A 15,816-nucleotide genomic window follows, 5' to 3' on the forward strand; every position below is an offset into this window, starting at 1 on the left:
GCCCGCAGTGCCTTAACCCACTGTACTCTAACAATGGACCCAAGGCCTGCAAACTTTTAAAGGCACATGCCTCCGTGAGTAAAATACTTGACCATATGCACAAATATATGTATGTGTGTTTGTGTGTGTGTGTATAGTATGTACTTACAGATTGTGTTTGTACTGATATATAATGTATACATTATAAGCATATATAGGATGGAAGATAAAATGATGAAAAAATGATCATTTGTATAATTTTATGTGGTTAAATATGTTCTTTTTTTAAAAATCTAGGTTTATCATTTCAGATATAGTAATGTGTAAAAGGTGTGTCCTTAGGCAAATGTAATCAATTAGTTCTTGCAAACTTTTAAGAAAAGTGTTTTTTAACAATGGTTCAGGCTCCTCAGAAAATATTTTTGGAATGTTTTTAAATAGATGAGGGAATTGCTTATAATTCCTAATTATACAGGCAGATATAGGAAGTTTTAGAGATGGTTTTTCATCTATTAAATTTTTAAAGATATATTTTAAAATTTACGTACAGTAAAGTCACGTGTTTGGTATACAGTCCCGTGAGTTTTGACAGATAGAGCCACCACTGTAACAGTTCCATCTCCCTTGCTGCCTCTTAGAGTCACAGGAGGTCTTGCCCATGACCTCTGGCAGCCACTGGTCTTCTTAGCCATTCATCCACGTTGCCCTGTGTATCAGTACTGTGGTCCTTTTTATTACAGAGGAGCACTGTGTGGAGGGACCAGTCTGTTTATCCAGTCACCAACTGAGAGACATTTAGGTTGAGCGATTATGAATAAAGCTGCTAAAAATATTCTCATAGGTTTTTGTGTGAACATAGGTGTTTGATTTTACTTGGCTAAATGGATCTGCCAACCTCCTTTCCAAGGTAGCTGTCCCATTTTGCAATGTGTGAGAGCTCTGGTTGTTAGGCATTCTTGCCAGCCGTTGGGTTTTTAGTTGAAAAAGTTTTTTTTCTTAAAGTATAGTAGGTTGATAAAGCTCAGTTTATTGGTTTGTTCTTCTTTTCTAGATTATTTCTCTAACATAGGTCACAAAGATTTTCTCCAAAATTTTCTTCTTCTTCTTTTTTTTTTTTTTTTTTTTTTTTTTTTAGTGTTTATGTATTTATTTGAAAGGCAGAGTTACAGAGAGGAAGAAAAGGATAGAACCATCTTCCATCTGCTGGTTCTCTCCCCAAAGTGGCTGTAATGGCTGGGGCTGGGCCAGGTCCAAGCCAGGAGCCTGGAACTCCATCTAGATCTCCCATGTGAGTGGCAGGGGCCCAAGCATTTGGGCCATCTTCTGCACATTAGTGGGGAGCTGGATTAGAAGTAGAACAACTGGGACTTGAACCAGGGCTCATATGGGATGCTGGTGTTGCAGGTGGCAGCTTAACACACTGTGCCACAATGCCAGCCCCCTAAATCTTCTTCTAAATATCATGTACTTTGAGTCATTTTTTGTACAAGCATATCCTTTTTTTGAAAGAAAAACTCTTATCCACTGGTTCAGTCCCCAAATGGGTGCAACAGCCAGAGCTGGACCAGGCTGAAGCCAGAAGCCAGGAACTCTATCCTGGTCTCTACATGAGTGGCAGGGACCCAAGTACTTGGGCTCCCATTCACTGTCTTTCCAGGCACATTAGCAGGAAACTGGATAGGAAACAGAGCAGCCAGGACTCTGATATGGGATGCTGGCATCAAAAGCAGCAGCTTAACCCACTGCATCACAACACTGGCTCCAAGCATATCATTTTTATTTTATTTTATTTTATTTTATTTTATTTTATTTTTGATAGGCAGAGTGGATAGTGAGAGAGAGAGACAGAGAGAAAGGTCTTCCTTTTGCCGTTGGTTCACCCTCCAATGGCTGCTGCGGACGGCGCATCTCGCTGATCTGAAGCCAGGAGCCAGGTGCTTCTCCTGGTCTCCCATGGGGTGCAGGGCCCAAGGACTTGGGCCATCCTCCACTGCCTTCCCGGGCCACAGCAGAGAGCTGGCCTGGAAGAGGGGCAACCGGGATAGAATCCGGTGCCCCAACCGGGACTAGAACCTGGGATGCCGGCGCCACAAGGCGGAGGATTAGCCTGTTAAGCCACGGCGCCTGCCCAAGCATATCATTTTTAAGCAAAAAACAAAATGAAAACATTGCCAGTGTCACTTGCTCTTTGTAGTGGGAGCCTCAGACACTTTGCTATCAGCAAACCTCTTCATGGTGCTCTATCCCATCACAAAGCATTGCAAAGAACCTGCTGTTTAGAAATCTTTCTAAGAATCAGCCCCATTATTAACACCCAGTAGCATCGAAAGCACAGGATTCACAGCACGCTAAAAGCAAAGGCAGAGGAGCACCACTAACCCCCAGCCTGCCTCACACCCAGTAGGAGTCCTACCCTTCCTTCTAGATACCTGTATACACATGTCCCATTAGCAGCTCAGGAAGGGGCTCCGTGGCAGTCCACATACTGCAGTGCTTAGTGGAACTTTTTTTCCCCCAAAGATAAAAATAGATGAAATTTCTATCTAGTATTCTTCCCACCTTTGGGGGGTTGTCCTGCACACCTTCTGGGGATCCTGCCCTGGACGTCTTACAGAGCTGCCTCTCTTCCATTTCCAGTTGTGTCTGGGTGGATGATCTATGAGAAAGAAGTGGGCACATCCTTTTTTGTTTGTTTTTGTTTTTAAAGATTTATTTATTTATTTGAAAGAGTTACATGGAGAGAGGATAGGCAGAGAGAGAGAGAGGTCTTCCATCCGATGGTTCACTCTCCAGAGGGCCGCAAAAGCTGGAGCTGCACCGATCCGAAGCCAGGAGCCTCTTCCGGGTCTCCCACCTGGGTGCAGGGGTCCAAGTACTTGGGCCATCTTCTGCTTTCCCCAGGCCATAGCAGAGAGCTGGATCAGAAGAGGAGCAGCCGGGACTTGAACCGGCGCCCATATGGGATACCGGCGCTTCAGGCCAGGGCGTTAACCCGCTGAGCCACAGCGCCGGCCCCGGGCACATCCTTAAGGTCTCTCCCTGCCACCAATGGGGAAGCTCTGTGGGTCCGTGTTCCTTTCTTGTCTGCTTTCTTCTAGGGCTTGTTTTTCCATGGCCACCTTCTTCCAAGCTCTGAACTTGGACATCTTGGCAAATGTTTCTTTAGAGGATGACTCTCTAGATTACTCAAAATTTAAAATCATGGAATCATGAGAGAATATAATTTTGAAGCTAGTGAGGGACTTGGAGGTCAATAAGTCCAAATTCCTTGTGAAACCAAAAGGAAATGACTGTGGTATATCCACAGAGTGGAATACTACTCAGTGGTAAAGAGGGAATGAACTATTGATATATGTGAAAACATGAGTGAAAGACGCTGGGCAAAAGCACTATATACTGTATGGTTTCCTTTACAAAAAGTTCTAGAAAATACCAGTGATAGAGCAGTGGTTGCCTATGGACCCGTGATGGGGAAGAAGGAAGAGAGGAGGGAAGGCTGGATCCAGAGGGGTGTGAGGAAGCATTGCATGCGACAGTTGGGACATCTTGATGGTGGTGACAATTTCACATGTATATTCAGCTGTCAGGACTCATGCAGTATTATAAAGGTTGAACCAACAGTCCTGTTACAACTAGGCCTGGGTCCTTGTTTCATCCAAATGCTTGGCACAGACCTCCAGGTTCCGCGTTTTGGGGTTTCGTTTTTTTCCATTTGCTTAAACATTTCTTTGATTGACATGTAATAATTATGCCTGTTTCTGGGGTACCAGATTCCAGGTTTTGGGGTTGTGGTGCTCAGAGCTGCTCAGTTGTGGCCTGTGCGCTCCTGTGCTCCCCAGGAATGTTTCAGGACACAAAAATGCAGAGTTGGGTTTAGTGTGGGCAGCAGCAGGGGAGCGTCTGCTTGGTCCTTGCAGCTGTACCTGGGAGTGAGGGACCTGGTGCACCAGGATGTAGGAGACAACCAGCAACATAGCTGCTCCAGGAGCTGTTTTTCCACAAGTGAGGAATTTTGCTCTTCCTGGCTGGTGGCGCTGATCCCTGAAGTCCCGCACGTTTGACACAATGGCCGTCTCCTGCACCGAGATCTGGCACTCACCCTTCCTCCCTCTGGTCATCTGCTAACCGGTCACCCCCAGATTCTTCAGCCACTGAATAACGGAAGTCACGGGAGAGTCCCTTGTTTGTTTTTAGAACGGTTTTCAGAACAGGATGGGATGTGTCAATCCAGAATATGATTGATTGTCAGACCACACTGCAAGATGCAGGCAGCAATGCAGAACACGGCTGGCTCATGTCAGCCAGACGTGGTGGTGTGACCAGAGGAGAAAAACATGGATGGGGCCTGTGTCCATGTAAGTGGATGCCAAATTGCCTGACCAGCTCACGCCCCTGTCTGTCCTGTTCCCTGCCACTGTGAGGCCAGAAGAGCAGCTCAGATTGAAGCTGAGGATTAAAATGGATTTGCTGCTTAATGAGCATTCCTGTAACATAGAGATCAAGTTCCTTACACCTCCGGAGGAGAGCCATTGGATTCCCACTGCGGGCGGTGGGGGTTGTAACCATCATGGTGGCCCTGAGACTCTGCGAGAAAGCAGGGCGGGGATTTGTGTGGGCTTGGTCATTGGTTCTTGGGTTGGGGATTCTTTGCAGCCTTCAGTAGAGCTGGACAGACCGTGCCCTGTGTGCATGCCTAGGCCAGCTGGGAGAGCTGAGGCCAGCACAGATGGCTGAAATCAAGTGGGACCGGGAGAAGCCAATGCCAATGAATTATCTCAGGTGGATTAATTGTGTCAGGCAATGTCAGGAGGAGGGACGGAGTTTTCAGTGACCCGGTGGGGCTTTGGGTGTATTTTTAATTTTTTTTTCCCTCCCTCGATCTTACCTGGGCTGATGAAAACAGCCCCGGTGTGGGCTGGCTTGAGCTCTGCAGCTCTGTTTGCCCCACCCTCTCTCCTCCCCCCATGCCATCTGGCAGCTAGACCGCGAGCTGGCTGCATGCTTCCTTTTGCCTTGTCAGTGCTGGAAGGTCATACTTGCGGGGATTATGGGGTTGGTTTCCCAAATGGTGGGTGCAGTGGCTGTGGATCTCTAACGATCGATTTGTTTTCTTGCATTTCAGTCGTTCCAGGGAAGTCAAGGACGAGCATACCTTTTTAATTCAGTGTGAGTGTCTCTAAGTGGTACCTGCATTGCTTGGTGCAAATTTGGAGGGATGGGGAGAAGCAACCCGTAATGATAATTAAATAAGGGAAGGCCCCTGCTTGCCCTGCCCCGGTTGAGACCCTGTGGAGCATTACTCTGCACAGTTGGTGGACGCTTACCTTGGGGGAATTGTTTCTGGCAGCATCTCTGACTGCTCTCAGTGGGCACATCAGAGAGGCGCAGCCCCGCTGGGAGGAAGCCAAGAGCTCCTGAGAAGGCATGGGCGTGAAGACCTTACAGCCAGGGCTGAGATGAGCCCTTGGGGAGGGAACAAGGCTGAACACAGGACACCGAGGTCTACTGAAAGGTGGCGGGGAGGCCCAGCTCGAGTCTCTTTCCCCTGCTGCGGATGCGCGGGGTACCCTGTCCTCGCTCCTCCCTGGGCGCAGGATTACAGCCCCTTCCCTGGGAGAGGAGGGTGTGCAGCCTGATGAGCTGTAGACCTGGAAGCCCAGCCTGTTCAGCTTGCAACGGGCAGCTCTGTGATGCAGAACAGCACATTCAGCTCCTGGGTACCATCTCGCTGGTGGCAGGGTGACACTGTGCTGTCGCATTTGACTCCATGCTTCTGGCCTCAGCGAGCTTCGAGGACCTCTGTGCCCTGCTGTGGACTTCACAGTGCAGCTGCTAGTTGGTCCCCATAAGTCACAAGATTGAAAGCATTTGTTAGAAAAATCTTAAGGAATGTCTCTACCATGACTATTTTAGTAGTCCCACGGAATCAGAACTTGCAGATCTGAAATTTATTCTGATTGAGCTGCCTCCGTGTGGCTGGCTGTTGGGGACTGTTGCTGATTTCAGTTTTAAACCACATTCTTCTCAGTGTTGGCTTCCCTTGGGGCAGCCTTGCCCTGTTAATTCTTTTTTTTTTTTTTTTTTTTTTTTTAATTTTTTTTCGACAGAGTGGACAGAGAGAGACAGAGAGAAAGGTCTTCCTTTGCCGTTGGTTTACCCTCCAATGGCTGCTGCAGCCGGCGTGCTGTGACCAGCGCACCACGCTGATCCAAAGCCAGGAGCCAGATGCCTATCCTGGTCTCGCATGAGGGTGCAGGGCCCAAGGACTTGGGCCATCCTCCACAGCACTCCCAGGCCATAGCAGAGAGCTGGCCTGGAAGAGGGGCAACCGGGACAGAATCTGGCGCCCCGACAGGGACTAGAACCCAGTGTGCCGGCACCGCAAGGCAGAGGATTAGCCTATTGAGCCGTGGCGCCAGCCGCCCTGTTAATTCTTATTGGAGGCTCAGCTGGAATGACTGGTGATGCATGTACTCGCAGCTAAAGCTCCCTCTCTCTGTCCCTTGGCACAGAGTTAATGTGGGCTGCGGGCCTGCAGAAGAGCGCGTGCTGCTAACGGGACTGCATGCGGTCGCAGACATTTACTGTGAAAACTGCAAAACCACTCTGGGCTGGAAATACGTAAGTACTGAGAAGTCTGGTTGGTAGAGGGCTATGGAGGGAAAAGCCATGAGCCTTATGCTAGATGATTATGGTCTCAAAAAGTTGACTTATCTTTATTTGAATGGTAGAGCAAGAGAGAGAGAGAGAATGAGAGTGCTTCCCTCCACTGGTTCACTCCCTGAATGTCTGAAACAGCCAGAGCTGGGCCAGGCTGAAGCCAGGAGCCAGGAACTCCATCCTGGTCTCCCACATGGGTAGCAGGGGCCCAAATACTTGAGCCATCTTCCTGTACCTGCGCAAGCACATTAGCGGAAAGCGGGATCTGAAGCCGAGCAGCTGGGACAGAGCTGGCTCTCTGGTACGAGATGCCAGTGTCACAAGTGGTGGCTTAACCCACTGTACCATGTGCCTCCCGAACTCTATCCCCCTCCCCCCCTAATATTTCTTAGTCACTTCTTCTGTGCCATGCTCAGTACTTCATTGGTTCATTCCAATCTTTCTTCTGACTCTCAATAATGCTGCAAAGTACGATTAAGTCTTCCAGTTTTGTAAGTGAGCAGAAAAATCCCCGTGCTGGGTAGCAGGAGATGTGGGGTCAGTAAGGGGTTTCTATATGCTCCAGACCCAGTGCTCTTCCTTGGACCTTTCCAGCTCTGGCATAATGGGAGTGCCTATGGGGCTCAGGAGCTGTTGAACCAGCCGCCTTCCTTTTCTTCTTCTTCTTCTTTTTTTTTTTTGTTCTTATTAGGAAGACTCTCCCACACTAACACTCTACACACACACAAATGCACACTGAGCCTGGAAATGAATAATGCAGTATCAGGGAGATCACTTCTGAGCCCACAGCTCTCGAGTATGGGGCATATTTGCCTGATTTCTCCCAGTTCCCCTCCTCCCTCCTTGCCCCTTGCCATACTGGGAAATGATTGCTCTTTTGACAAGACACCCAAGTTTGTACTTTTGTTCTGAAACCCAAAGCCCCCAAGTCCTAGAAAACGCAGTCCATACAGATACTGCCCAGAACCTACCAGCTGTAGGTTCCCCTACGCGTTGAGCTTAGTCACGCAGGGACTCCATTTTCACAGATGTCCCAAGCATTTCTTAAGTCCCTATCTCTGCAATAAATAGCCCTTTACCCCGAACCTCTGCAGGACTTCTTCATGTGGGGCATATTAGCTGGGCGCATTCGCAGTGCTGTGTAAGAGTAGCCAGGTAACCTGCCAGGTGCTTTGTGTGGACTCTTGCCTCTGGAGGCTGGGAAGCGGGTGGGGCTTCAGGGCTGCCAGGTTCTCCAGCCTGGAATTTTTACAGCTTCTGTCTCCCTGGAGAGAGGGGAAGAAAAACAGGCTTGACCCACTGGACAGAGAAAAAGCAAGGAAATTGAAAATAAAATTACCTCTTTGGCCTCACAATACTTTGTTTCTCCCACTAGATGTCTTTTCTCTAAGCCTAACAAGAGCAGTTCAAAATTATATCCAGACTTCCCTGTGTTTCTAGAACACAGCAGGAGTGACACCTAGACTTTATGAATACGTCCACTGGGCAGACTACCAGTCGCCTCAGAAGGGAAGGTCCCCTAAGAATATTTATGTGTGTGTGCGCACTGGTTCATTCAACAAGTATTTCTTGAAGGTGTATTATGTGCCTGGCCAGCTTCCAGGGACACACCGATGAACAAAACACAAAAATCTCAAACTTCCTTAAAGTTTATATTGTAGTCCTGGGAGACAGACAATAAACAAAATAAAAATGCGAATTACTGTGTATGTTGGAAAGTGATAAGTACTGCGGGAGAAAAATACAGCAGCAGGGGGTGGAGTGGGGAATCGGACTGCTGGCACGTAAGGCAGATGGGAAAGGACCTTCTGAGATGGCATGGTTGAAGCAGACTTAAAGGAACAGAGGTCCTGAAGCAGTTCTGCTGTGATACTGAGGAGGTCCGAGCTGCCTCAGATACCCACTGTTAAGCAAAGGGGACGTAGATTGCTTAGGTGGTGGGAATTCTCGCTGAAGCCGAGTGAAACTGGGACCAGAGCTCAGTGGGCCCGACGCCTGTCACCCGCAGTGCTTCTGCTTCCGTGCAGCGCAAGTCGCCCCGTTGTCTTCACTCACTCTGTGTCCTCTCCTCTCTGTTTCCTAGGAACATGCTTTTGAAAGCAGCCAGAAATATAAAGAAGGCAAATACATCATTGAACTGGCGCACATGATCAAGGACAATGGCTGGGACTGATCAGACGGCATCCACCCAGCCCAGTGTCCACGTGAACGCCATCCAACCGAACATTCTACCCAAGCGTGAGAGAGTGACTGAACACTTGGTTCCATCCATTTAGGGGCCTTGCCACCTGGGGCATCCTCCCACCCTGACACCATCTTTCCGGTGGCTGGCCTCTAAATCGCTGTCTCTGTCTCTTTGCTTCGTATCTGTTTGTGAGTTGATCCTGGCTTCTCTCTGTTCTAGTGTTGGCTGAAAACAAGACAACGAAAGGAACAGATCCCTGACCATGGGGCGGCAGCCCACCCTGACAAGGGCGCCGGTGCCCATACAGGAGCTGCCTAAGGGCCTGTTGTCTGGAGTACAGAGGCTCGGGGAGTGAGGAAGAGGGACAAGGGGGAACCCTGAGGGTCCTGAGGGTGGTGGGTGGAGGGCGGAGTTAGGACTACAATTACACTGCTCCCAGAGACCTGGTAATGGGCTTGAAATGATCGATTTGTCTAAAAGGACAAAGAGAAAAAAACATACCTCATGACTGCGTTCTCTCTGATCAGAGGTTTCTGTTCCTGACACCAAAGGTGCCAGGTTAGCAAAAGAGCACAAGCAGTGGCCCTGATAATTCTGGCTGCCAGGGCAAGCGCTGAATTCGGGATGCCCTGAAAGCAGTGAGTGACCTGGGTGAAGCTCGTGTGGGTGGTGACACTCCGAAGCCTCTCTCAGCCCCGAGTCACTCTCCTCACAGCCTCAGCCACTGTAGGTGAGAGAAGAGGGGGAGGCCATTTGCAGTGGGCATGAGATCCAGCTATCCCGAAGACTCTGGCCAGGAGCCAGGTAAAATGAGGAATCGGGGAGAGCAGGGAACAAAGAGAGTCTGCAGTTGGGAGCTCCTGGAGAAATAGCTCAGATATTGAGCCAGAAAAATAAAAATAGAAGCAGTTGTTAGCAATTCTATCAGTCTGACCTTGTTTCTGACCCTTAGTAAGTGTAATGTGGCAAGCGAGGGGGCTGGGCAGGGACAGAAAGGAGGAGTGGTTGAGATCCGAGCCAGTGCAGGTTAGGTGGTGCCCCTTTCCTCTTTACATATGCAGTGATGTCAGTGGAATCAGCAATTCTTTGGTCATAAAGTTTCTGGTGTTTTCCCCAGTTCCGTCACTGTGGACTGTGAAGGGCAAAGCCTCAAGGCCTTGGTTTAGTGGTGACCTGGCTGGTGGATTCCTCACTTGCCCCTCGTTCTTGGACCTGAATGTTGCCTGTTGGTGTGGTCCAGCCTTGGGGGAGGGGTATAGATGCCAGTGTCCACTTCCCTGCCTCCCCTACCTCCCACCCAGTCTTTATTATATTAGGGAAGTGGAGAAGAGATCCTGGAAAGACTGCTGTTACACTTAACCAACACTGTGAAGTCTGTTTGGACAGCAGTTCAGCCAGTGCAGGGCACATGGCCAAAACACAGTTAACTGAGCGAGTTCCCTTCCGTAGACTGAAAATCTTACTGTCAGGAGACACTTGCGTTAGGTAATTCTCAGCATCTCCGTCTCCACGTAGGCTGATCCTGTAGAAAGGGCCCCTTGTAAGTCTGATAAAAGAATGAATGCATGGAAGGAAGAATCTCTGAAATTGGTTAACCAAAATCAAAACAGCGAACCCAGTACATTTTCAGTATTGCATCTGCAACAGAGCCCGATTTCCAGAGGGAGGGAGGGAGGGAGTCTGTGGTGGAGATGCGTTTCTGTGTCTCCACATGCTGACTATAGAATAGGAAAGCTGAGCTAGGCACGGACAGGAAGCAGGGCAGCACCATGGTTAGCAGTGCACCCCCTCTGTTCAGCAAAGGGTTCTTAGGGATTGAATTTTGTTCTCCAAACCTTCTTTTCCAGAATTTTCCAGTGCTTTTAGTAGCCCTGGGTGATGAAATTGTTCCCCCCCACTTTACTGCATGGCAGACTGAGTTTCGGAAGTGTTATTTTATTTCTGTTCCCAGCAAAACACTTCCTTTAGGAACAAATCCTTTAGGAACTTAGGCCCAAGTTCCCAATGAAAAAACATTTTCAACTTTCACATTCCTAAGTAGGCTTGCCAGCCGGAAACCATGGATGTCCCCTCTCTGTCCCTCCTGGAGGAAGTGGCCACCGTTTATGCATTTTGAATAAAGCCTTCCTCAGGGAATGCCCTTGCTAAAAATGAGATGTGTGGATACGGAGAATCTGCATGTGGGCTGCCCCAGAATTTTCAGGGGGCAGAGAAGGAGGCCACTGTGCTACTGGTCTTCCTTAGAGATGGGGCCTTTGACTGTTGCATGGATCAGAGCAGGCTCCAGTCCAGACCCGGGTTCTAGTTTTTTCCAATTACTATCCATTAGGCACCCAGTGGGTGCCACACACTGTTGTGAGAGGTTTGAGTGTTGGTTTTTCCAGAACTGGGGGGAGGGAGGGTAGGAGGAGTTCATGAGGCTTCCCTTTGTGTCAGTGAAACCAAAAGTGCTTCTTATAACTTTAACTGCGTTTATGGCTTGTCTATCTAACACTGTTGGTATTGGAGAGGCCACAGCTGAGTGGTGGAGAGCCATCCACGCATGGCCTCAGTCAGTTCTTCTTTAATTTCCTCACCAAATTATCAACTCAGAGCATAACCAAAGACCTCATCCATTCACCCCAGGTAGGTCCAGGGAATTGGAGTTGGCTGACAGAGCTCGAGGTGTGGGGAGTAGGGAAGGGGAAAGGGAGAAGCGAGAAAGGGAAAGGCTTGAAGTTCTAAACCTCAGCCAGCAGCTGCCTTCATTGCAAACTGCAGTGCAGCCAGCAGACCCTGTGGCTCCGTCTCCCCCGTGCCATCCTAGGTCGTAGGGCCTTGGCCACCCTGGAGTATACCCAGACCTCCCCGGCAGAGCAGTCTCAGGCCGCTGATGGGTTTGATTTGATCTGGATCAAACACAGCCAGACCTGAAGCCCACGGTCAACAGCTGGCCCTGAGTGAGCGCTGCCCCAGCTCCAGCGACAGGAAGGCCGTGTAAGTCGCCTAACTCTTTCCTGTTGGATCAGTGTGTGTGAAAGAGGTGTCCCCTTTAGAAAAAGATCTTCAAGTGGAGATATATACATACATATATATATATATATATATATATATATATATAAAAGTTGCTTGTGAATTATACTTTTGTAAATAATATTTAATTTTTTAAATAATATATTTGGTGCTGTTTTCTCAGATCCCCTGAGAGCACTTTTTATTTTCATTTTTAAATTCTATGATTTCCTCTGCATTTCTTGAAGTATATTTTAAGGGACGCAGTGATCACCAATATACTTTAAAACAACTTGCAACAACGCTCATCACTTTAATCTGGACCGAGGCTTTACGGAAGTGCACTCTGCATGTTTTCGCCATAGAACAGACTCTGCAGTATGCAACCAGACTGGGAATCGAAATGTTTTCTCGCTCCAATATTGGCTAGAAAAGAAAACAAGTAAAATCAATTAAATTTAGTAGTAATAACGTAGAGTGATTCCTCTTCTTGGAAGAATTTCCAATAAATTGGAATCTTATTTTTTAATTTGTGTGTGTGTGTGTGTGTACGTGCGCAAAAGCACTTTGGATTGTGCCTCCTGTTTCGTTTTTATTGGGGACACTATACAGTTTACACCTCGGGCGCAGAAGGCTTCTCCTCGCTTTCTCTCCCTTGTTCTTGTTTCTGAGTGGACCAACGGCACGGACCTGGGGGATCTGTTCTCCTGAGCGTGGAACTCCTGCCAGTTTGCTCCTTTGTAACGTGTGCACTCGACTTTCAGACAGGAAAGGAAATCTGGTTGTGAAGGTGAAGCAGAGTCAGATCTGTCAAATGCACGCTTCTTCCTGTGATGGGCGTGTGTCAATCACTATCCCAGGACTGCGGTTGTTGTAGGAGCCACATCATGTCTAAAAGAACATCAATAAAACCATATCCATACCTTGTAGGTAAACAGTGTTTATTTTATTTTTTTTCTTTCTCTGGCGGGGTGGGGCAGTTGGTTTGTTCTCTTCGGGTCAGATTGCCTCAGGTTCAGGCAGAGAGAGTCTGGGAAGTCAAATCTGGAACACAATCCACGTACATGCTTTTAAGGAATCTGCTTCCAAAGAGAAAGCACGCGCATCATCTGCCAGAGAGAGGAAGGAGATGTTTGTTTTTTTAAAATGAAAACACAGCCAGGACACGGCGGCAGTCAAAGCTAGAGCCACGAAGAGACCAGCGACTCCCTCGGCACCGCCACGTCCTCTGCCCGCACGTCCGTGCAGCGCCCGCAGAGACCGGCCCTCGGCGCAGACTCTGCCTCTGGATGCCTGTGTTTACAAACTCTGTGTTGGCCGTGGGTTCTCTTTGTTTATGTCTTCTTTGGTGGCATTTTCCTGGTCACTTTGCTTCAGTAACAAAGGTGATTGTTTCCAAATAACCTGTCCTCACCTTTGCCCGTATTTGTACATAGAGATCCAGTATTAAAGTGCATTGTTCCTGTCCTACTTCCAATCTGTGTTGGTGCTCATTTGAGAAAATAAAGTTTTCAAATATTAACTCTCTGGAGAGTTGGTCAGTCTTCATTGACCCCACGTGTGTTATCCTTATTTTTCTTTAAAAAAAAGTACTGAAGTGTTTCAGGTCACCTGTCTAACCCCAGTCCCTGACCTGTCGGCCATGACCCAGAGGAGTTATTTTTCCCAAGGAAATTAATGAATAAAAAGTGGGTCTCCTGCTTACCTGCAAATGCTTCTCCTGGCTTAGAGATCAGAAATGCACGAGTGACCTTTATCCAGTCCTGTGGGCTAAGCTCCACTCTCTTGGACCGGTCTTGCCTTTCCGGTGAACTTTGGCCTCCTCGTTGGATTTATTTCTGAGCGTATTCTCTTCCTGTAACCTGTTTGGCTTCGGTGGATGTGCCCACAGTCACTTCATTCTTGTTTGCCTTTTGTGGACAGGGTCAAGAGAACCATCTACAGGAGACACCAAGTCTCCAGCTAGCAGTCCCTGGGCCCTCACTCCTCCAAACCCTTCCTCCCCCACCATGGCTGCCCAGGAGGTCGGCCCAGATCAGAAGCACGCTGATGGTTGCTGGGTACCTGGCTTGTGCCTGACCCTGCCTGGCTAGTATTTTGTTTGCGTGACCTGGTGGGTCCTCACAAGGAGCTACTTCCTCACATCGTTCTAGGAGCTCTCGCTGCCCTGTGGGAAAACAGGGACAAATCTGTGTCTTCCTTGAGGATGAAATGGAGGTTTTGTGAGATTTCATTACAGCGACCTGTCCAACCCCAGCTGCTTCCGTGATACTGTGTTCCCAGTTTTCACCTCTCTGCTCCATTGTTAATTCCAGTGTGGCTTCCTATGCCACTGGCCCAGTCTGCCCACCTTGATGGCTAAATAAGTTTGTACTCTGAGAATGCAAATTAGAAAATCGGTATAAAGAACACAGCCAGTAATGCTACCTGAAAAGTGTTGTGTGCTCCGTAGCTGGGCATAAGCTGGGATTTTGTTTAATGCTCTGATGGATTATGTATGTAATCCTTGGCACCTCCCATTAATAGTGGATGATGGCTAAATGCTTGATGGACATTGAATTAATGGGGATGGGTGAGAATTAACAGCTTTAAAAAATCTCTCTAAAATGTTAATATGACTAAGAGGAGAATGGAGAATTTAACATAAATGTTGCCCACATCAGGTAGAAATCAGTTTGTATCTGCATTTCTTTATTCAACAACATTTTGGGGGACATGGTGTGATGTGCCTAATCTGATATGGAAACTACCTGCAGAGAGCAGAGAATCAGGAACCCTGGTTGTGCCTAGTGAGTTATCCATGGCTTTCCCTCTGCTGGCTGGGTCTCCAGCCATACCGGCCAAGACCCTCACCCTGGACTCTTGCAGTCAGCTGTTGTCACAGAATTGGTGCTCAGAACTGCTTTCATCCAAGCCCTGTGCTTCTCGTGTGCTAGAGCCGGGCACAGGGAGAGGTCTGGAGGTAGAGCCTGTGGGTTCAAATACTGATTTCCCTTCCTAGAAAGTTGGTCTGTGGCAGGGGCCAGTGCTGAGGGGGTAGTGGGTAAAGCCACTGCCTGAAGCGCCGACATCCCATATGGACACTGGTTCAAGACCTGGCTGCTCCGCTTCCCATCCAGCTCTCTGCTATGGCCTGGGAAAGCAGTGGAGGATGGCCCAAGTGCTTGGGCCCCTGCATCCACATGGGAGACCCCGAAGAAAGTCCTGGCTCCTGGCTTTGGGTTGGCACAGCTCCAGCCGTTGCAGCCATCTAAGAGTGAACCAAAGCATGGAAGACCTCTGCCTCTGCCTCTCTCTTTCAAATAAATAAATCTTTTATTTTGTTAAAAGATGGTCTGCGGGAAAGACAGCCCAGTGCACATGGTGAGGAGTCAGTAAAACGACTCCCCATTGCAGACCACCCAAGCCAGCCTGAACTGGGAAGTGGGGTGAAGAAGTGTGGCGTTTGCTCTTCTTGAACTTTACCTCATTGTCACAATAATCCCTCATTTTACAGAGGAGAACACTGAGACTTAGAGATATAAATAAGCCTATGGAAGAGCTGGGGTTTCAACTCTTGTTCTGACTCTGAACCCCACTCCCCAGATTGGGGGCCCCAGTCTGCCATCAACATCTACAGAATGGAAACCTTTTTGACAAATGTGAAAACACACCCACAGTGTCATGGCTACTTTATTTTCTCACATTTTAATTTTTTTTTCTCCAACAAAAAAATCCTAGCTTTTAAGGATCTGGAGGCAAAGAGCTTAGGACCAAGGGAGGGTTGAATTGTATTATGTCTTTATTTTACAGAATTTCAAGTCCATTGATTGTAGAACTATGATTTTTTATGTATTTTTAAGATTTATTTATTTGAAAGGCAGAGTTGGGGGGTGGAGAGAGAGAGAGAGGTCTTCCATCCGCTGGTTCACTCCCTAACTGGCCACAATGGCTAGGGCTGGGCCAGGCGGAAGCCAGGAGCTTCTTCCGGATCTCCCATGTAGGTACAGGAGGTCAGGCCC

General features: G+C 48.3%; 1 protein-coding gene across 1 annotated transcript in view; it reads left to right on the plus strand.

Annotated features, from left to right (window-relative positions):
• YPEL2 (yippee like 2) overlaps nucleotides 1-13,292 on the plus strand; it is a 41,054-nt gene extending 27,762 nt beyond the window's left edge. The window contains exons 3-5 of the mRNA XM_062216475.1: nucleotides 5,102-5,145; nucleotides 6,492-6,600; nucleotides 8,723-13,292. Coding sequence (XP_062072459.1) covers nucleotides 5,102-5,145; nucleotides 6,492-6,600; nucleotides 8,723-8,812 — 243 coding nt within the window. The 3' untranslated portion in view covers nucleotides 8,813-13,292. The remainder of the gene's footprint in view (nucleotides 1-5,101; nucleotides 5,146-6,491; nucleotides 6,601-8,722) is intronic.
• Nucleotides 13,293-15,816: the final 2,524 nt, after the last annotated feature.

This window comes from Lepus europaeus, chromosome 18 (genome assembly GCF_033115175.1).
Source record: "Lepus europaeus isolate LE1 chromosome 18, mLepTim1.pri, whole genome shotgun sequence".
Classification (NCBI taxonomy): Eukaryota; Metazoa; Chordata; class Mammalia; order Lagomorpha; family Leporidae; genus Lepus; species Lepus europaeus.